The sequence below is a fragment of the Sinocyclocheilus grahami genome, unplaced genomic scaffold, assembly GCF_001515645.1.
Source record: "Sinocyclocheilus grahami isolate Dianchi unplaced genomic scaffold, SAMN03320097.WGS_v1.1 scaffold553.1, whole genome shotgun sequence".
NCBI lineage: Eukaryota > Metazoa > Chordata > Actinopteri > Cypriniformes > Cyprinidae > Sinocyclocheilus > Sinocyclocheilus grahami.
The window spans coordinates 1,423,992-1,446,882 of NW_015505732.1; the positions used below are offsets into that span (position 1 = coordinate 1,423,992).

Below are 22,891 nucleotides of genomic sequence, written 5' to 3' on the forward strand. Positions count from 1 at the left end.
GTTACTTTTTAAATCTGGACAGGGCTTGCTTGTTTGTTTTTAAAATAAAAAAGTTATATTTTTGGCAAATATAAAAGCCTTTTCATACCAGAAGTGAAATGAATGCGCCTCAGGCTGAAGGGAAAGTACAGTAGAATGCAGAAGAAGACATTTCAACACACTTCAGCAATAAACAAACACACAAATGTTCGTCTAGAGTAATTTGTGCTTATTAGTACGCTTGAACTGGATCATCGAAGCTCAGAAGCAAAGACATTGCTTAATAGAATGGGATTAAATACATAAAGCATATTTGTGTTGTTTAACATTTAATTATTGCAGGTTTGCGTCATATTCTGAGTTGCATTATTTGTATTCATTGTGAGGAATACTGAATCTGTTTTTTTTGTTTTTTTGTGAGTGAGATGAATTAATGCATATTCATATTTATTTTAGGTCTACAGTAACATCTGATTTCTCTCGACATGGGGACAGCAGAGCTGTCAGTCAATAAATTGGGAAAAAATTTTAACTTGCGTTACTTATTTGAAAAAGTAACTCAGATATTCTCTTGTAAATTAAAAAGTAATGCGTTACTTTACTAGTTACTTGAAAAAAGTAATCTGATTACGTAACTTGCGTTACTTGTAATGCGTTACCCCCAACACTGGAGAGAACTATTGGCTTTAAGCACTGAGACAGTGTCAAACTGTGAAAGCTGATGACTGTCAGCTGGTTTATGCTGTCCTCTGCTCTTCTCTTCTCTGCAGACAGTCGGGCTTCATTACTTATGGTGGTGCTGGGAGCAAATGCACTGTAGTTTAGAAAGACAGAAACAGTTGGTCTTTTCCCCCACAGTAATGATTTCACTGGAGAAGGAGAATACTCGCTGTTTCAGAGTTAATCTGATACTTTGAAGAGAGACTTTGCGTATCTTCATTGCAGCTTTTTTTAAAAGAATAATCTGGATCCATCAATTCTGTCTAATTTCAGACCTATTTCTAAACTCCCCTCTTTATCTCCCCACCCCAGACCTGTACGTCATCTTGTGTTTGACAAACATGATACAGGGCAACAACTCACTGCGTGATGTAGCCTATAAAACACAGTTATGTGCCCCTAAAATTCAAGATATTGGGGCAAAAAATGCCCTTGTATGAGTTTTTTCTCATATTTATATCATATTTGTCCCGAACAGCATGAGTGCACATGTGATTTTAAACAACAGTTCAGTAAATAAGTTAATTTTAAATATATGCAAATAATGCAAGAACATATATATTTAGCCTAAATGATTATGTGTAATAAATATTACGTTGAATCAAATAAAATATTTCTTTTTGTAATATCTACTTGATATTTTTCTCATTTAGCACAACAATGGCTTTAAATGATCTTTTGGGGGTAATTTTACAGCCACATTTAATTTGCGATTAATTAGATTGATTAATCGCTACATCATGTAATTAATTTGATTACAATTTTAATTGAATAACATGCAACCTGTATATGTTGGCATTTGTTTAATTGGACTAGATTCTACCAAGTGACAGATGAATTTAGTTAAAATAAAACATATTTGATTTGACCATTGACAAAAACATTTTCTTCTCCTTTTTAAAAGTGTATTTTCATGCATAAGCTTTATCTTTCAATAATATGATATTTAAATCTTTAGATTTATGAGCAAAGCTCTTTTCGAAACATATAATGCAATGATGATTGAGAGATGAACAAATAAACAGTCCTGATAGATATTTGATGCTCACATTTTAAGATGATTTTACTAAAAATGTGTGTGGAAGTTAACCTAAGTGAGTGCTCTTCTTGAAATATTAATATAAAAGTTATTCGTACGTTAACTTTATACAAATCACTAAAGATTTCACAGCAAAAAGACACATGAATGACCTGAAGATGGAGCTAAAAGGCTGTTTTCCAGCTCAGTTCTGGGTGAAGTTTTGCAAAGTATGTGGAGAAGTTGTTGTTGTAGTCCATGCAGACTAAGGAAAAGGCTACACTGTAAAAAATGACTGTGAATTTAACAGTAAAAGTTACTGTAAAACCTCATCACCTCCTGCATTTGGTGGTTATCAGTGTATTACAAAGCTACAAAACAGATTTCAGTACTTCAATAGGTTGGTATATTAACATTATATCAGTTAATGGAATTACGGTATTAACTGTAAATTTAAGTTAAAACCTAAAACGTTGCTACCGTATTTTTTACGGTAAAATTCCGGCAACCACAGCTGCCGTTTTTTTACCGTAAATGTTACGTTTTTTTTTTTTTACAGTGTAGAGCTGACAATACTGACAGAAATAAAGCTTCTACAATACCTTAATTCTGCTTTTCTGCTTTCTTGGTGGTCAGTAGTAATTAGAGGGCTTTGTGATGAATATTTATGAGCAGTTATTTCCAGAAAGCTCTACAATGGCTCTTATACTCCCACTCTCTGAAATCTCTGCTTTATGTTTCTGCATGACAGCACAGCTAGCGCTGCATTGGCACTTCTGAAAGCTAAGCAATATTTGTGATGTTCTGTCGAGTTGTCAGATGGTGTTGAGCTCTGTGTGAAAACGCTCTGCTTGAGAAAAGAGCAGGTAAAAAGAGAACATGTTGTAGTTTACTGTACCGCCGTTAACACAGTATTGATGTTGTATTAAACAATTCACATGTACCCTAACCCTCATGTTGTTCTTAACCCATATCATTTTCTTCTTCTGTGGAACACAAAAGAAGACGTTTTGTAAAATGTCCTGGCTGCTCTCTTTCGCGTAAAATGAAAGTGAATTGAGCCTGGTGCTGTTGAACTCTGCTAAGGACAAAATGCACTATAAAATGACTCATGTACAATAAAACTAATCAATTCAATAGCTTTGTGTAAAGAACAAGACAACATTGAATCCCACCCTCCCCCGTAGCTTTCAAATCTCAAAGCAGGCAAACACAAGACAACAGAAACAAATGTCATGAGAGAACACAAAGCACGTGGTGCTTCACAAAGCGTTTCATTTCTAAACCAGCATATCAGTTTTGTAATGTAGGTTCAGTTTTAATAACAGACGTGTATTATGAAAAAAAGAAAGTGATATAGTGCATTGTTTCCAACTGGCGTAGTTAGCCGAATTCTTCCTAAAAACATAAAATAAGCTCTACAAATCAATAAAACACAATTTATATTATATTAAACATGAGTTATACGGACACTTCATATTTAACCCCCGTAAAGCCTGACATTAAATAATAGTCAGAAAAAAATCTTATTTATTTATTGAACCTTTAAAAAAAGAGAACATTTTATGATAAAATATCTTAGTGGAGGACAAAACATATAATGCAATGCGATACAATGATGATTGAGAGATGAACAGATAAGCGTTCCTCAAAAGCCTGATGTATATTTGATGTATTCTATTCGCATTTTAACATGTCAGTTTCATTTTTTTTAACATGATTTGTACATTGCATTTAATAGATTTAATTGACTTCTTGCAGTTGGTTTGTAAATTGTTTTGTACAGTGAAAAGGCAAACACAAGACAACAGAAACAAATGTCATGAGAGAACACAAAGCACGTGGTGCTTCACAAAGCGTTTCATTTCTAAACCAGCATATCAGTTTTGTAATGTAGGTTCAGTTTTAATAACAGACGTGTATTATGAAAAACAGAAAGTGATATAGTGCATTGTTTCCAACTGGCGTAGTTAGCCGAATTATACCTAAAAACATAAAATAAGCTCTACAAATCAATAAAACACAATTTATATTATATTAAACATGAGTTATACGGACACTTCATATTTAACCCCCGTAAAGCCTGACATTAAATAATAGTCAGAAAAAAATCTTATTTATTTATTGAACCTTTAAAAAAAGAGAACATTTTATGATAAAATATCTTAGTGGAGGACAAAACATATAATGCAATGCGATACAATGATGATTGAGAGATGAACAGATAAGCGTTCCTCAAAAGCCTGATGTATATTTGATGTATTCTATTCGCATTTTAACATGTCAGTTTCATTTTTTTTAACATGATTTGTACATTGCATTTAATAGATTTAATTGACTTCTTGCAGTTGGTTTGTAAATTGTTTTGTACAGGATCATTTTGCAATCGGATCAATTGATTCAAAGTTTTGAAAAGCTCACTTTGTCCTATCACTGTGATGTTTAACTGAATGAATGAGATTTTGCATGCCAACATAAACGGTTGAAACAAATTGTTTAGAAAGCTTTGTTTCCTCCATCACTAAATCCATGCCAGAACAGTGAGAAACACAAGGCATAGATACAAAACATGTGACACAAGACTTAAGAACATGAACTTTCGAAACAAAAGACATCAAAATACATGAAACCAGTGAAAAAACCCACATTTGAAACTGCCAGAGATTCAGTCACTGAAAACCTTCAGCCATAGACGCTATAAAATACCTCTTTTTCAGTTTGCAGCAGAGATAGAAAATATGCCAAAACCCATCAATTAAGCGTTAGCGTTAGTTCTGGCAGGTCACGTGAGTCAAGCTTGCATCAGCTGATTCTCAGCTGATCACATCTACCTATAGGAATACGACACCTATCGCGGCATTCCTATATAAGCTCTATTCAGTATTATTCAGCAGCTTTTCAGCTTGCTTCGGAGCAAATTACCCTCCTCCATCCCCAGCTCCACCTTTCGCCACAGTCAGGACTTCGCTTTCTGATATTCCTTGCTAATCAGACTCCTTTATCTTGAATAAAGTGTTACACTTAAATATCATCGAGTACATTAATGATATCTGCCTTGTTCTGTTCTGTTAACCCTGGGGGGGGTATTATTGCTGCTCTCCCTGCTCATTCATGACAGGCTGCATGGATGGGCAGGGAGGTTTTTGCCCAGAACAGAACCATACCGCCAAACCAAACTTTATGCTAAGTATCTATCATTTTGACGATAGTGGTCCTGACAGAAACATTGTCTTTGCCAGAACAGAACTTGTCTGTCATTGGATTAGTTAACGTGGTTACTGCCTGATGTTGATAATCTCAAAATGGCCAAATACCAGATAATCTATTCCTGTGTAAATACATTTCTACTGCCTCGGCGTGCTGCATTTGAAAGCCTGTGTAAACACACTGTATATTAACCATGTGGTTGGGTATTCTGAGGAATAAAGCCTCTCTAGAGAGTCAAATTTCACTTATATAATTTGCACTTACAATATAATTTGCACATAACATCTTTTGTATCTTAAGTTGTACGTCAGTGTTGCCAGATGTTGCCAGAAACTAAAAAAAGGAATAATTGGAATTTTTAAATTAAAATTTTATGACAGCTGTCAGTTCAAAAGGTTTATTTATGACTGCGCACTGGCAGCTTCTGACAGATGTTGCCTTAATAACTTATTTCCATCTCTCTCTCTCTCTCCTAGAGTAAATGACAGCATTCTCTTCGTGAATGACGTCGATGTTCGGGAGGTGACCCACAGTCAGGCGGTGGAGGCTCTCAAGGAGGCGGGTGCTATCGTCAGACTCTATGTATTACGCAGGAAACCCATCGCTGAGAAAGTCACCGAACTCAAGCTCATCAAAGGGCCAAAAGGTACGGACTCGTTGACCAGGTGACCTAGGCTCTATTCATCATTTACATTTATTCATTCAGCAGATGCTTTCATCCGAAGCGACTTACACGTGCAGAACACAACAAAGTGATTCATCACAGTGACTTCTAAACCTGCTGTGAGCTACAACGTCGTTAATCAGTGGTATATGCTTTTGTTGAAGCCGTTCGTTTGCATTATTTCAACACCAGTGGAATTTGTGGCTGAAACTACATTACCCAAGATGCTGTGCAGAAAGCTCGACCAATCAGAAAGTCGCAGTGAGCAAATTGTGCTTTTTGTGTGAATTTTATAATCATGTTTAATTTGATTGTTATTTGCAATGCTTTATGGGAGGCCTGTTAAGGCCTGTTCACACCAAGAACGACAACTATCAAGATATATATATATAATGATAATTATGCATCCACATCGACACACAATAAAGTTCTGTTCATTAGAAGCACGTGCTGCAGTTTTGTCGTCTGCACACTAAATGCTTGAGCTCTTTTAAAGGCATAGTTCTCCTAAAAATGAAAGTTCTGTCATCATTTCCCCACCCTCCACTTGTTCCAAACCTGTACGAGTTTCTTTTCTTCTGTCGAGCACAAAAGAAGATGCTTTGAAGAATGTTGGCGGTTGACGGTAGCCATTGACTTCCATGGTATTTTTTTTTTCCCCACACTGTGGAAGTCAATGGCTACTATGAACTGTTTTGTCAGAAAAGCATCCAAAGTGCATCTTTTTAACGAAGAACTGAAAGCTCTGTTTGTGAAGAGATATGCCACCCCTGTCGTTTCTGTCTCAGGGCTAGGCTTTAGTATAGCGGGTGGTGTGGGGAACCAGCACATCCCTGGAGACAACAGCATTTATGTCACAAAGATCATCGAGGGAGGAGCGGCTCATAAGGACGGGCGACTACAGATCGGTGATAAGATACTGGCGGTAAGACGACACATGTACATCATTGCTGAGGACTGACATGTGTAAAGATAGACTGTATTAGACACTTCAATGCCTCCACCTGTTGCTCACAGGAGGAACTACAGGCATTAGCATTCACTTTGATTGACCTGCATCCCTGAAAATGTTCTATTTTATCTGTTGCCACTAGTGATGCAGAAATTGCACACTGCAACTTTAAACACAGCTTTAAAGTATAAAGTAACTGGCCATAAAGCACAGATCTTACATTTCTGCTTTTAACTTGGCATGGAAAAAGAAGTGCACTTTGATGCCCTTTGTGGACTTAACTTTAGTACATCTTTATAAGTAATTTCTTAATTAATTCTATTGTCTTTGCAGCTGAATGTACTGACAGACATTTATGGGAAACTAAAATATGCTTTAAATATATTTGGAGCTATGCATTTGTAATGGTGAAGTTGCAATTTAGCAGTGCTATTTTATTAGATACTATTATAGTTTTTATTAATACTTTGAATAAGTTTTATATTTGCTGTTTTTATTTTAATTTGTTAAAGTTTTGGTCATTTTATTTTGTGTTTTTGTCATTTTTAATAGTTTTTTTGATATGTCTATATTTGTTTCGGTTTTAGTTATTTTACTACATCCGGTTAAACTTTTATTTTATTTCAGTTATATTTTATTTCGGTTTTTGCTTATATTAAGTAACAAAAATGTTTTTAATGGTTTTAGTTTTAGTTTCAAATTTAGGTTTAGTTAGCTTTAATAACACTGCACTTTGGTACATTTGAAATATATTAACTTTAAATGCAATATTAAAATAACACACTACAGTTAAAATAATAGTCAAGTATTTACATGTACATCAAAATAAGTGCGCACTTTAAAACACAACAAAAGATCATTTAATACACAATGATATAGAATGCACTTTCGTTTGACATCACATTTTTAAGGAAGCAGTCATGAAAGTGAACTTCAGTGGCATTTTTACTTCATTAATCTTATATTATCTGCAGGTTTTTTAAAGTTATTCTTTTAAGATCTCAGTACACTGCAAGTGCACAAGTGCATTTGTTTTTCACGAGGGACATGCGTCCCGTAACGTCAGTCTCTGCATCTGCAGGTGAATAATGTGTGTTTGGAGGACGTGATGCATGAGGACGCGGTGGGCACGCTGAAGAACACAGCAGAGGTGGTCTACCTCAGAGTGGCCAAGCCAAACAACCTGTACCTTACCAACAACTACAACCCACCAGACCTCACGAGCAGTGAGTACACAGCACTCAGAGGCGCTGCTTCACAGATAGAACACAAGACAAGCTCTTGAATAACTCTCAAGACTCGATGGCAGTCCTCACTAAATCCAGCTTTCCCTTCAGCGTACTCTCCGCATCTGGACATGGACCTCGGACATCCAAACTTCCTGGCCTCGGATTACCCACAAGCACTCACTCCCACCTCACCAAGCCGCTTTTCTCCAGTGCTGCATGGCTTGATAGGAGATGATGACTTACCCAGGTAATGAATTTATTTTATTTAAAGTTATCATTTGTTTTAGTTTTAGTTATCAATAATAACCCTGCCTTTGGTAAATACAATAAATATTAATTGGCAGCTGAGATTAATAACTGAATTTTAGATTGAAGTCACACCTATGATGCAAACAGCAGCAGACAGAAATTGTATTTTCATATTGTTTTGATCAGAGCTTTGTTTTAAATCTTATGGATTCAATATTTGGAATTTATTCGCTAAACAAAACTGATTCAGAGGCATTTTATATTTCTTATTAGTTATTCAAATAAGCTTAGTATGGAAAAGGGGTTCATTATATTTATTAAAATATGGCAAATTATGATCGAAAAGTCGATAAGTAAATCCTTAAATTTTTTTTGAAATCATTTCTGCAGATTTCTACAGATTTTCTCCGTAATTAGAGCAGAAAATGCAAAAACCTAAAAAAATACAAAAACCTTAGTGATAGACACCAAAACTATATACGTTTTATATTTCACAAAATCTCCACAATGTTTGCAAACTAAATTTAGCACCAACTGGTTACACATATTTATCATTTCATATTTAGTTAGGCGTTCTTTGTTGCTCTCAGAAGTATGGAAGCTTGTTTCCTCCACAGAATAAAAAATATAAAAAGGTAATTGCAATTGCAAGTTTATATCTTGCAATTCTGACTTCCGTGATGTTAACTCGCAAATGTGAGTTATAAAGTCGGAATTGCATGAAATAAACTTGCAATTGTAAGAAAATATCAGAATTGTGAGCTGACTTTTTTCCATCAGAATTGGACTTTATAAAAGTCAGAATTGCAAGTTCATTTTTCACAATTGTGACTTTATTTCTCGCAATTGCGAGTTTATATCTTGCAATTCTGAGAAAAAAGTCAGAATTGTGAAACAAAAAGTTGCAATTATTTATTTATTTTAATTCCGTAACGGAAAAGTGATTACTGTCAACCAGCATTGTTTTTTTTACTGAAACATTAAATAGAGCTAAATCTTAACTGGTTGATCATTTATGTCATTGACATATAGTTTTATGGCTCAGCGATATGATAATATAAGACTTTATAGAAATAACAATAAGTGAGCCTGGAGCACAAAAGCAGTGTTAAGTCGCTGGGGGATATTTGTAGCAATAGCCAACAATACATACCGTAAATATATCAAAACTTCATTTTTGATTAGTAATATGCATTGCTAAGAACTTCATTTGGACAACTTTAAAGATGATTTTATCAATATTTAGATTTTTTTGCACCCTCAGATTCCAGATTTTCAGCCAAATATTGTGCTATCCTAACAAACCCATACATCAATGGAAAACTTATTCATTCAGCTTTCAGATTATGAATAAATATCGAAAAATGGACCCTTAAGACTGGTTTTGTGGTCCAGGGTCACGTATATGGATTTCAGTAAAGCTGTTTTGAAAAGCACTATACTTGATTTAATGAAACAGCATGCTTTAGCTAAACCAGCTGTGTTTCTAAATCAACAATAGTTAAAAAGAAGTGCATAAATGAATAAATGTTAGCTTGCAAGCATAAGTGCACAGTGAATCACTCTGTGCATATCTGACTGACAGCACTGCGCCGCTGTTTCAGGCTCAGTCATATATGAAATAATGTGTGTTTTACTGGAAACGATTTTTATGTCATCCTGGAATTCTTTTGTAATTTATCTCTGCCTTCTGTCATTTCTTTGCTCTGTCTTGTGTGTCTCAGGGACCCGAGGCGTGTTGTGATCCACAGAGGATCGACGGGTTTGGGGTTTAATATAGTTGGAGGGGAGGATGGTGAGGGAATATTCATCTCTTTCATCCTGGCAGGAGGCCCTGCGGACCTGAGCGGAGAACTGCGCAAAGGAGATCAGATCTTGAGTGTGAGAGCATGCAAACACATACACATCTGTTTTCACACCGTGTGTGAATCAAATCACATGTTTTGAACCTATAATTACAGTATGATGTCCCTGACAACTCCATTTAATACCAGCCATGATGTTGGTCAGTAGATCAGTATGTTTAATTAGTAATGCATACTGTATGTTTTAATGGAGACTCCATCCCATTAGTCCTGACCAGCATTTTTGTCCATAGATCTATACCTGACAGTCAAAGACAAAGTGCAAAGTATAAGACACAAACGGTCTTTGCACGAAAATAAAAAATAGAAAATCCAAGAAAAATCAAAAACATCTATATTGTGCTTCGAGTATGCTGATAACTATTTGGTTTAAGGAATTTCTCGCTTTTAAGGATGTGTGACCAAACCATGCGACCAAAGAAAAGGACAAAACTGATTCAATAAAAGCATGATAAAACACGATCATTAGCGTTCGGTCGATATGAAAGTGTGATAATTTCCTTAAACGATACAAGCGCCGTTGACCTTTTTTTTTTACACACAGCTGCACAAGTTCAATTTTGCATCAATAATAGTCCCAAGGTGTTTATAGGATTGCACATACTCAATGGTCTGACCTTTAATTAAAGTAGCTTTATTCATACGAGTGATCCTCCTAAAGTCAATGAGAATATCTTTAGTTTTTGATATATTACGCCGGAGGTAAGATTCCTCACTCATCAATAACTGGGCCGTGGCTGATCTCATTCTCCTGCAGCAGACTTGACGATAACCGAATCATCTGCATATTGTCATAGCTGCTCTGACACATATTTGTGCGAAGAATAAACAATAAAGGTGACAGCACACACCCTTGAGGAGACCCTGTAGAAGAGCTTTTCTGGTCAGACAAAATACCATTGTCCCTTACTCTCTGTGTCCTATTTGATAAAAAGTCAAGAATCCAACCTACCAGATTATTACTTACCTCAGACTGTTCTAAGAGCCTTCTGGTCAAAATGTGGGGTTGGGTTGTGTTAAAAGCCGAGGAGAAGTCTATAAATAAAAGTCTGGCGTGTGTCCCATTCCCATCCAAATGTCTAAAAAGCAAATGACCGTAGCATCCTCCACTCCTCTATGAGGCCTATGCGCAAATTGCATTGGATCCAGAGCACGTTCAGTCTGCCTCAAGATCTCAGAAAGAAGTTTCTTTCCCTGAAGTGCATCCACTTTATTCCTCAGGGACTGGACATTTCCCATAATAACCCGGGAAAGCCGCAGCTTCCTCAGCTGTAATCTAACGCCACCTCGTTTGCCCCTCTTGCTCTTCTTTTCCACACTCCTCGGCCCATGAAAATCTCTCAAAATAAAGTTTGGTAACTCCAGCCTAAAGTTCATTTCCCGTACTAAACTAACGAGGCATATTGTGTCCTCCCATGGCATACAGTCCCACGGATGTTGCAGGCCAACAACAAATACTAAAAAAGCCACAGCGCGACGAAATAAGAAAAATCTATTTTAGCCAACTAAATCCAGGAGCACTTGTTCATGTGATCAAACAAAATAAAAACGTTAAAAAAACTGATGAGAACACATAAAGCATCAACACGAGGACACCAAACTCTCATTAACTGCATGCACATGTAATAATATTTGACAATATTGCTGTTTTTTTTACAGTATTTTTGATCAAATAAATGTAGCCTTGCTGAGCATAAGATACTTCTTTAAAACATTTGAAAAATCTTACTGACCCTAAACTTTCAAACAGTATACAGTAAATATCAATGTATAAATATATATGAAATAGTTATTTTTATACTCCCATATTGTGCATTTTTATTTATATTGCTGAGCATGCTGATTGTCATAATATTATTATGTAATTTAAAGGGATAGTTCACCCAAAAAGTGAATATCCTGTCATCATTTACTCACCCTCAGGTTGTTCCAAACCTGTTTGAGTTTCTTTCCTCTGTTGACCAGATGCTGATGTCTGTAACCAAACAGTTAACGGTAGCCACTGACTTCCACAGTATGGAAAAAATAAATACTATGGAAGTCAGTGGTTACCACAAGATGTTTAGTTACCATCATTCTTCAAAATATCTTCCTTTGTGTTCAGTAGAAGAAAGAAACTCATACAGGATTGGAACAACTACTTGGTTGAGTAAATTACAGAATTTTCATTTATGGGTGAACTGTCCCTTTAAGAGCAGTTTTGGATTAGTTCATTGCCAGCATATAAGGATCTGAAAAATAAAAAAGTAAATATCGTAACGCAGCAGTATTTATAATGGGGTAGCGTTGCTGCTGTCGTCTTGTTGAAATGTAGTTTAGCAGTATTGTTACAGTACAGTAATATGTTAAGTAGTGCTGCTGTAGTGATGTGTGAGATCTGTGATTGTAATGATATGCATGTGTTTCTCAGGTGAATGGTGTGGATCTGCGGGCAGCTACACATGAACAAGCAGCAGCTGCATTGAAGAATGCAGGACAGACTGTGACCATCATCGCTCAGTACAGACCAGAAGGTCAGAACACACACACACACACACACACTCTCTCACACACACACACACACACACACACACACACACACACACACTCTCTCTCTCTCTCACACACACACACACACACACACGCACGCACACACACCTGACTGAACAATCTTGCACACTGGGTCCAAAGTTGACACTCGCCAAATGTGGGTAAAAAGAGAAAATATTAATGGACAGTGCACAGTTAATCTATTAGGAACTGCAAAATAACACACTGAATGTGTGCTTGTGCTGTATTTCTTTAAAAAAAATGTCACTTCTTAGATATTTTGTTTTATAATGCAAATACATTTATACATACAAGTGTCCACACTTTTGAGTCCACTGTATACATTACCAATCAAACGTTTGGGGTCTGTAAGTGTTTTTTTTTTTTTTTAAAGAAAGAAAGTAAAACTTTTATTTAGAAAGAATGCTTTAATCCGATCAAAAGTGACAGTAAATACATGTATAATGTTACAAAATGTTTCTATTTCAAATAAATGCTGTTGTTTCGAATTTTCTATTCATCAAAGAATCCTGAAGAATAAAATGTATCACAGTTTCCACAAAAATAGTGTGCAGCTCAACTGTTTTCAACACTGATAATAATCAGAAATGTTTCTTGAGCTGCAAATCAGCATATTATACTGATTTCTGAAGATCATGTGACGCTGAAGACTGGAGTAATATAGAAATTCAGCTTTGATCACAGAAATACATTATATTTTAACAGATATTCACATAGAAGCTAGTTATTTTATATGAAAAAAATATTTCACAATTGTACTGTTTTTACTGTATATTTATTCAAATAAATGCAGCTTTGGTGAGCAGAAGAGTCTTCTTTCAAAAGCATTTAAAAAATCTGAAAAAAATGTGAATTCTAGTGTATATGGAATAGATATTTTAGACTCTCACACACACCACATCACTGTGCAAACTGACACAAATGGTTGATTTCTAATAGCTCTTCTGTGCTGTGCAGTGTTGGATAAGTGTTGTGTTTGTTTGTGCAGAGTACAGTCGATTTGAAGCTAAAATTCATGATCTCAGAGAGCAGTTGATGAACAGCAGTATGGGCTCTGGAACAACTACATTACGAAGTAACCCTAAACGAGGATTTTATATCAGGTAAACATACAGCACACACTACAACTACAGATGACCAGCCCTTCAGTCTTTTAGTCTTCTGTTACTTTGAAAGGTGGAGAGAGCTCTGGACTGGCAGTTAACATGCACACGCTAAAATAGACGTCACATGTACAAATCTGGCTTACAATATTACTGTAGTTCCAAATCCATTACCCTTGTCTTCTCTGCATCTTTTCCTCTCCTCTTTCTACTATACTACAGGTCAGAGTAGATGTATACTCTTGTATACTCTGTGCAATATGCTACTTTTTGGTATGTAAGCCCTTGTGAAAAATAATTACACTTTAGCATACTTAAGTGAAAATACTTAAGTGTGAACTGAATGTGAAGTTTTCGGACATTACATTTCATGTTAATTGCAATTAAATGAAAATGCACTATAGTGTAAATGTATATTAAATGCAGTTAGTTTAAACTTAAAAGTGCTTTTCTGTCTCACTTAAGTAGGACTTAAGTGCATCTTTATATCTCATTTTATAATTACTTGTATTGTCTTTGAAATATAGTTAAAGTGTACTACTGAATGTACTGACAAACATTAATAAAATATACTGTAAATATAATAAGATACCAAAATATAATGCATTATCTATTGAAGCTTGAATGTAATGTATTTAAATATATTTGTAATTGCTCAGTTGTAATAATGGAGATGCAGTTTAGTACATTTAAAATATTTTAATCTTAAATGTCAAATAAAGCAATATACAGTACTTCGCATGTGCTTTAGTATGTTAGTCAACACTTCAAAATTAGTGTCCTTCTTGATAAAAGATTATTAAATCATAATGAGTTAAAATGTACTTTATTAATTTGACGTTACAAAGTTCACTTTTTAAAAGTCTACTTAAGTGTGTTAAGAAACAGTCATGAATACACTTAAGTGGCCTTTTATTTGGTTAACATTATCTACATTTACAGTCTTAAAATATACTAAGATTTAAAGTACACTACAATTGCACATTCATTACAGTTAAGCGCACTTATTTTTCCACAATGGTGGATTTCCCAGATAACCTACAACATTTGCCAAAATGATCAGTATATATATCAGTATATAAGCAGAGCACACTGCTTATACTGTATCCCATAATCCCCTGCTCTCAACTTGACGTTCCACGTGTGAAGAATGAACTGGATGCTATATACACAGCAATGTTAACGTCTCTTTCTCAATACTTAAGTGCTCATATTGAAGTGTTTAAGATGGGATCACGTGAGAACAAGGTTTATCTCTGCATGCCGTTTAACATAGTCAACACTGCACAGTGTGCGAAAGCAGAAGGCTAGTGTTCCATTCTGAACAGAGCTGATTAATAAAAATGAAAACAGGCCATAAATAAAAGGTCTGTGTTGCTCAATTTCAACCTAATTCCATGCTTTTCCTTTGATGTTTTTCCTTTTCAACCCCTCTCTCTCTCTCTCTCTCTCTGTCCCCCTTTATCCTCTCTTTTTCCCCGTGACTTATGTTCTCTCTCTCTCTCTCTCTTTCTCTCTCTCTGTTGTTTGGCAGGGCTCTGTTTGACTATGATAAGACGGCAGACTGTGGTTTCCTGAGTCAGGCCGTGGGCTTTAGGTTTGGAGATGTGCTGCATGTTTTGGACTGTGGAGATGAGGAGTGGTGGCAGGCCTGCAGACTCAGCCCACAGGGGGACGAGGAGGAGGTCGGCTTCATCCCCAGCAAGAGGAGGTGTGTGTGTGTGTGAGAGAGAGAGAGAGTGTGTCTGTGTGTGTGTGTGTGTGTGTGTGTGTGTGTGTGTGTGTGTGCTCAGTTGTAATAATGGAGATGCAGTTTAGTACATTTAAAATATTTTAATCTTAAATGTCAAATAAAGCAATATACAGTACTTCGCATGTGCTTTAGTATGTTAGTCAACACTTCAAAATTAGTGTCCTTCTTGATAAAAGATTATTAAATCATAATGAGTTAAAATGTACTTTATTAATTTGACGTTACAAAGTTCACTTTTTAAAAGTCTACTTAAGTGTGTTAAGAAACAGTCATGAATACACTTAAGTGGCCTTTTATTTGGTTAACATTATCTACATTTACAGTCTTAAAATATACTAAGATTTAAAGTACACTACAATTGCACATTCATTACAGTTAAGCGTACTTATTTTTCCACAATGGTGGATTTCCCAGATAACCTACAACATTTGCCAAAATGATCAGTATATATATCAGTATATAAGCAGAGCACACTGCTTATACTGTATCCCATAATCCCCTGCTCTCAACTTGACGTTCCACGTGTGAAGAATGAACTGGATGCTATATACACACCAATGTTAACGTCTCTTTCTCAATACTTAAGTGCTCATATTGAAGTGTTTAAGATGAGATCACGTTTATCTCTGCATGCCGTTTAACATAGTCAACACTGCACAGTGTGCGAAAGCAGAAGGCTAGTGTTCCATTCTGAACAGAGCTGATTAATAAAAATGAAAACAGGCCATAAATAAAAGGTCTGTGTTGCTCAATTTCAACCTAATTCCATGCTTTTCCTTTGATGTTTTTCCTTTTCAACCCCTCTCTCTCTCTCTCTCTCTCTGTCCCCCTTTATCCTCTCTTTTTGCAATGTTAACGTCTCTTTCTCAATACTTAAGTGCTCATATTGAAGTGTTTAAGATGGGATCACGTGAGAACAAGGTTTATCTCTGCATGCCGTTTAACATAGTCAACACTGCACAGTGTGCGAAAGCAGAAGGCTAGTGTTCCATTCTGAACAGAGCTGATTAATAAAAATGAAAACAGGCCATAAATAAAAGGTCTGTGTTGCTCAATTTCAACCTAATTCCATGCTTTTCCTTTGATGTTTTTCCTTTTCAACCCCTCTCTCTCTCTCTCTCTCTCTGTCCCCCTTTATCCTCTCTTTTTCCCCGTGACTTATGTTCTCTCTCTCTCTCTCTCTTTCTCTCTCTCTGTTGTTTGGCAGGGCTCTGTTTGACTATGATAAGACGGCAGACTGTGGTTTCCTGAGTCAGGCCGTGGGCTTTAGGTTTGGAGATGTGCTGCATGTTTTGGACTGTGGAGATGAGGAGTGGTGGCAGGCCTGCAGACTCAGCCCACAGGGGGACGAGGAGGAGGTCGGCTTCATCCCCAGCAAGAGGAGGTGTGTGTGTGTGTGAGAGAGAGAGAGAGTGTGTCTGTGTGTGTGTATAATATGCTGATTTGCTGCTCAAGAAACATTTCATAATGTTATCAATTCTGAAAACAGTTCCACATATTTTAGTTTTATTACATCAGTCTCATGTAAGTTTTTTTGGCTGTAATGTCATAAGAATGTGGGACAAATTCACTAAACATTTGTGCCATTTTTGCATGTGCTATTTCAGCTCAAATGTACAGGTGCGTTCTGCACTAGGGGTGTGTAATATGCATCATGATAATATCATAATTGCTGTTTTAACAATGCATGAATGAACTGACATTATCAAGTATGTCACTCACGTTACAAAAACACCATGAGTGTGCACACATTTACTGCATGATGTAGCCTATTAGAAAGCAATTAGTATGCCCTTCAAATTTAAGATTTAGGGGGAGTAAAAAAGTTTGTCTTATATTATAGTTAAGCGATATCACACCATCTTATCAGCTGTACAGTCTTTCTGTACAACAACAGCACAGTTCATTCTCAGTAAACTCAGTATTCCTTCTGCTGTTGTTTTAATATAAAGCTCGTGTCATTCATTCAGATGCATCTCTCTTCCAGGGTTGAGAGAAAAGAGTGGACGCGGTTGAAGTCGAAAGAAAGGGTAAGATCCCTGCTAAAACACAAACGGCTTTAAATTACTTAAATTACTGAGATTGGTTTTCCTCCTCTCTAATCAGTTGTGATGTGTTTAGAGCAGCAGTGGTGTGTGTTTGCAGCCCATGGGAGTCTCTCAAGCAGTTGTTTCGTGAAAACTCTCGGGCATTGTGAGCTTGTTCTGCCTGTAGGGCTCATGCTGTAGACACAGATCACTGCGCTCACAAACACACACCATTGCATCCAGCACACGTGCTCGGTGCTTTCTGTGGGTTTTCCTGGGAAATTAATATTTAGGCTTCGTATCTGTTACCTGTGTATTTTAGCATTGTGGGATTCATACATAAAGTCCCTAAATTTATATTTGCAGAAAAAAATGCTTAAATGCACAGGGAAAACGTCCACATGCTCACGTTGTCACTTTAGGATGACCTTGTGAAAAAGAAGTGTGCCTAATTGCATTGAGTGTGCACTTTTGGTGCGACTCTTAAAAGTACTTTAAATAATAAAAGTATAAATACTATTTGTGACCCTGGAGCACAAAATCAGTCATAAGGGTACATTTTTCGAAATTGAGATGTATACATCATCTGAAATCTGAATAAATAAGCTTTCCATTGATGTGTGGTTTGTTAGGATCGGACAATATTTGAAAATCTGGAATCTGAGGGTGCAAAAAAATCTAAATATTGAGAAAATCATCTTTAAAGTTGTCCAGATGAAGCTCTTAGCAATGCATATTACTAATCAAAAATTAAGTTTTGATATATTTACGATAGGACATTTACAAAATATCTTCATGGAACATGATCTTAATATCCTAATGATTTTTGGCATAAAAGAGAAATCTATAATTTTGACCCATACAATGTATTGTTGGCTATTGCTACAAATATCCCCCAGCGACTTAACACTGCTTTTGTGCTCCAGGGTCACATATTTTAATGAACTGTACTTGCAGATAATATAATATGTAAGCAATAAGGTACTCGAGGCCATGCTGTATTGTGAATAGGAATATTGTGTTAGGCACGAGTCACTGCAACTTATTCACAATACAGCACGCCTCGAGTACCAAACCAAAAATCTATGTATTAACATCTTACTTTTTCCTAGTAAATTCATTAGATGCTGCCCTTCCGCTAAAACATAGTCCCTGACGGTGACACTAAATGGCAAGAGAATGTTCCTGTCTATTGAAATAATAGGAAATCGTACGATTTTAATGAGAAAACATCAGCATTTTTTTGTTTTTATTTGTACAATCGGCACAAATGTTTCAACAGTGTTAACCCCTAATTACATCTAAACTGATGTAGGAAACAATCTATTACAATTTAATAAGCGTTGCCCCCTATATTTCCTTCTGGCAGGACCGAAGTCGAGACAGTACAGGCTCACAGGGTGAGTTACAACTCGTAGGCAGCACAGCACGGCCCTGAATACTGACACAGAATGGAATGATTTGTTGTTGCTTGTATTACAAACAGAAACTGATGCATGTGTATTTGTTGCTTTCAGGAAGGGAAGAGCCAGTACGGAGTTACGAGACAGTTGCACAAGTGGAAGGTCGGATAACTCGACCATATGTTGTGTCATTTATGCGCTGGCTCTGATCCAAACCCTAGTGAGATGCCTTGCTTTCTACGGTCTATGTGTGCAGCGTCCTAAATGAAATAAAAACCTCATACTGTGTGTCTACATACAGTACTGTGCATAAGTCTTAAAAATTTTAGCCAGTGCTGTAAAGTGAGGATGCTTTCAATGATAATGTCATAAATCGATTTTATTTATCAATTCACTAAATCAAATCAACTTTATGTTTAAAACAGCTTTTGTCTGGTGCACTTGCACATAGTTTTTCAGGAAGCTTTGCATGAAGGTTTCTTGAGTCGTGGCCACAGTTCTTCTGGATTCTGGTTTCTTCAGACGGACTGGAGGAGGATGCTGAGATCAGATCTCTGTGTGCATTCAGAAATCTCACTGCATTATTACAATTCATGGCAAAAGGAATGTTTGGAAATGTAAACTGATATTTCCCTCTCACACACTACAGCAAACGATAGAATAAACTGACTTAAAACTAGTGAAAACACTAATGGCCTAAGACTTTTGCACAGTACTGTATATAGACAGACAGCAAGCACACAAACAGCAAATAACACACTAACGCTGAAAGTCTATTCTAATAGTTGATGTTTAATGTGAAATCAGATCTTTGTAGATGTAACTACTGTTTATTTCAGTACTGAATATGTTCAAAAAACCTCATTCGTTTTCATGTGGGGAGTGTGAGGTCTTTGCAGGCAGCTCACTAGGGTTGCGGTGCTGACTTTTTGTCTGTCATATTTTTGCTATTCTTTCTCTTCACTTCCATTGTTTGCTTTGTCTTCTAGTCTGTGTACTCATATTGGCTCTGCCGTGTGTCTCATCCTGTTTAGTGCACTACGCGAGGCCCATCATTATTCTGGGCCCGGTGAAGGACAGAGTGAATGATGACCTGCTGTCTGAGTTCCCAGACAAGTTTGGCTCTTGTGTCCCTCGTAAGTATTCATCACTCTCAGATGTACATTGCTCAGAAACATGCAGAAAGCCTTCCAAACAACAGCAAGCTCCGATCTGATTTGGCTTTACGCAGTTTCTGAGAGTCAGGGTGCAAAGGTTTTTAATCAAAGGTTTGTTGAATCAAATTTTGAGGTTTATCCTTGAGTGCATATAGGGTTCTATGAAGTCCATTTTACTTTTTTTACTGAATTTTATTACATTTTTTCCCAAATTCATTTTTTTCCTAGATTCAGTTTTTTCTTCCATTTTAATTTCTCTTCCTTTTTAATGTTTTAATTACATTTTAGTAATCACAAAACATGTAAATTCACTGAAATCATGAATCACTCATTATACAAAATTAGAACAATTTATTGTGAGTGTTTTTGTTGGTGTTGTTGTTGTTTAATACATTTTAGAGTTCTATGAAATCTATTAGAATTTTTCTAGATTCCATTGTAATTGTTTAATTAAATGTTAATAATCAAAAAACATGTCTAATCAACAGAATTCATATAACTTTAACAATTTAATCATTTATAACATTGAATTGAATTATTAATTTTTATATATATATATATATATATATATATATAATATTAGAGATGTGTGGAAAAAAAAAATATATTTTTTTTTTTTCAGAAATTTTGTGGATTTATGATTTAACTATATCAAAATGTATACCAAGCTTATATTTTGATGGGTTATCATGAAGAGATTTTAATTTCTGTGTATTAATGTGAAGTGAAATGCTCGTGACGTGACTCTAAGACAGGGTCCGGAGATGAAGTTTATGTCCTCATATAGTGCAGATGCCTGTGAATGTGAATGAGAAGCATCATTCACACAGAGACACACAGAAAAAACAGACTTCATATTTAAATACCAGTCTTTTTGCACTTTAATATCCACAGACACTAGTCCATTTTGTGATTGAACTCATTATACAGCCCTACGTTTGATTATTCATCCACAATTTACCAAATTGTGCGTTATACTGTAAATTCCATTTTTATGACTGGATTCCATATTTCTGGCCAGAATCCAGTTCAGTCTGGAATCACAGGGCCCCGATGCATATAGAATCTGTCTTGCTCTCATCTCAACCTCTCTTTAGATGCTTGCCCAAAATTTCTCTGCCAACAGCCTCCTCTATTATGATAAACAACTCAAACTAAATTAAAGGTGCCGTATGTAAGTTTTTGACTCTACTAAAGCATACAAATACCATAATATGTTTGCAGATATTTAAAAAACATGCTTAACATACTCGTTTATCTGAAAAACAATGCTACAGTCAGTTATTCTCCTTTGAAAATGTGCGTTCCGGGCCGGAATGTCGGTCTTTGTTTTGGTTTGTGAAACCCGCCCACTGCAAGTTTACACAATTGTATTTCGGCACCCCGGGTTGCCAGTTGGCGGAAAACACAGCGTATTTAATTTCATTCATCGTCAATGCGCTCGTTCCTGTTGGTGTCGTCAATCTGGCAAACTGCGTGTGCGTCAAGTCTGAGGAGGAGGGGCCCGGTGAAAAAAACCCTCTCCAATATTTTGAATTTGGACTGCAATACCTAGTTCAACCACTCGGTGTCAATCCTACATACAGCACCTTTAAGCGTAACTGATATCATAGTCACGAGACAATGTCACCGCTCCTCTCAGATACGACACGACCCAAGCGGGAGTATGAGGTGGATGGACGGGACTATCATTTTGTGTCGTCACGGGAACAGATGGAGAAAGACATTCAGAACCATCATTTCATCGAGGCGGGCCAGTACAACAGCCACCTGTACGGAACCAGTGTTCAGAGCGTCCGAGAGGTGGCCGAACAGGTTAGATCAAGACAAGGTTTTTTGGACACAACAATGAACTTGTGTATCCTTTTTGCAAATCTTAAAATGCACGTCTGTGTGTTTGTGAGCAGCAGGGAAAGCATTGTATTCTGGATGTGTCCGCAAATGCAGTTCGTAGGCTGCAGGCTGCACAGCTTCACCCGATCGCCATCTTCGTGCGGCCCAAATCACTGGAGAACGTCCTGTATGCAACGCCGAACAACCACACAAATACTTCAAATTAACATGAACTTAAAATGCCCCCTATTTAACAATACCTCAATGTATGTCTTTATCGAGGCGAAACTTACATTTCTGCTCTTTTATCCAGAGAGATAAACACACGTCTGACTGAGGAACAAGCCAGGAAAGGTATGGACCGCGCTATTAAACTGGAGCAAGATTTCCTGGAGTGCTTCTCAGGTAAGACAGTTTCACACATCGCCCACTAGTGTCCTGGAGGACAACTGGCACATTTATTAATAAGGCAATACCTACTGTAATAACGTGGAGTTTTATTAATTTACATGACTTCACCAGGTCTAGAAATCACACTTTTTATAATTCAATCATGACAACTCTCTGAATAGTTTTAGCATGTTAATAGATATGACATTGTTAGCATCCTGTATTTGCTTTTCGCGCAACTACATCTGCTACGCATGCTGCTGCTGCCGCAGAGCAAGTATGGGCATGCTACTGCCAATAGATACACAGACATGCTGCTGTGAGCATGTAAAATATGCTGCTGCTGCATACATAATTCCCATAGCAGATCTAGACAGGTGGAGCTGGGGGAGGTGGAGGGTTTGAGATGCAGGTGCGCTGCAGGACCAGCTTACAACAAACACTTAACCAGAGTATTTAAAAATTGAGCAAGCAATCTAATTGGCTGCAGAATCAGCAGAGGCCAGTCAGCTTGTGCCACATAGTAAATGTTGTGATTGCTTGCAGGTTGCAGGTAAAGGACCTCTCAGTCTGCGCCACCTAGAGTTAGGCTACCTCATATGTGACCATGGACCACAAAACCAGTCATAAGGGTCAATTTTTTTAAATTGAGATTTATACGTCATCTGAAAGCTGAATAAATAAGAATATTTAGGGCAATATTTGACCGAGATACAACTATTTGAAAATCTGGAGTCTGAGGGTGCAAAAAATCTAAGTATTGAGAAAATCATCTTTAAAGTTGTCCAAATG

At 36.6% G+C, this 22,891-nt stretch overlaps 1 protein-coding gene across 3 annotated transcripts in view; it reads left to right on the forward strand.

Annotated features, from left to right (window-relative positions):
* LOC107556052 (disks large homolog 4) overlaps window positions 1-22,891 on the forward strand; it is a 163,053-nt gene that overhangs the window by 138,179 nt on the left and 1,983 nt on the right. For all 3 annotated transcript variants that reach the window (XM_016239042.1, XM_016239041.1, XM_016239044.1), the window contains 15 exons: window positions 5,401-5,570; window positions 6,377-6,513; window positions 7,622-7,766; window positions 7,878-8,016; window positions 9,743-9,899; window positions 12,294-12,396; window positions 13,422-13,536; window positions 15,071-15,247; window positions 17,277-17,319; window positions 18,686-18,716; window positions 18,834-18,881; window positions 19,754-19,855; window positions 21,519-21,691; window positions 21,784-21,896; window positions 22,023-22,114. In XM_016239042.1, coding sequence (XP_016094528.1) covers window positions 5,401-5,570; window positions 6,377-6,513; window positions 7,622-7,766; window positions 7,878-8,016; window positions 9,743-9,899; window positions 12,294-12,396; window positions 13,422-13,536; window positions 15,071-15,247; window positions 17,277-17,319; window positions 18,686-18,716; window positions 18,834-18,881; window positions 19,754-19,855; window positions 21,519-21,691; window positions 21,784-21,896; window positions 22,023-22,114 — 1,745 coding nt within the window. The remainder of the gene's footprint in view (window positions 1-5,400; window positions 5,571-6,376; window positions 6,514-7,621; window positions 7,767-7,877; window positions 8,017-9,742; window positions 9,900-12,293; window positions 12,397-13,421; window positions 13,537-15,070; window positions 15,248-17,276; window positions 17,320-18,685; window positions 18,717-18,833; window positions 18,882-19,753; window positions 19,856-21,518; window positions 21,692-21,783; window positions 21,897-22,022; window positions 22,115-22,891) is intronic.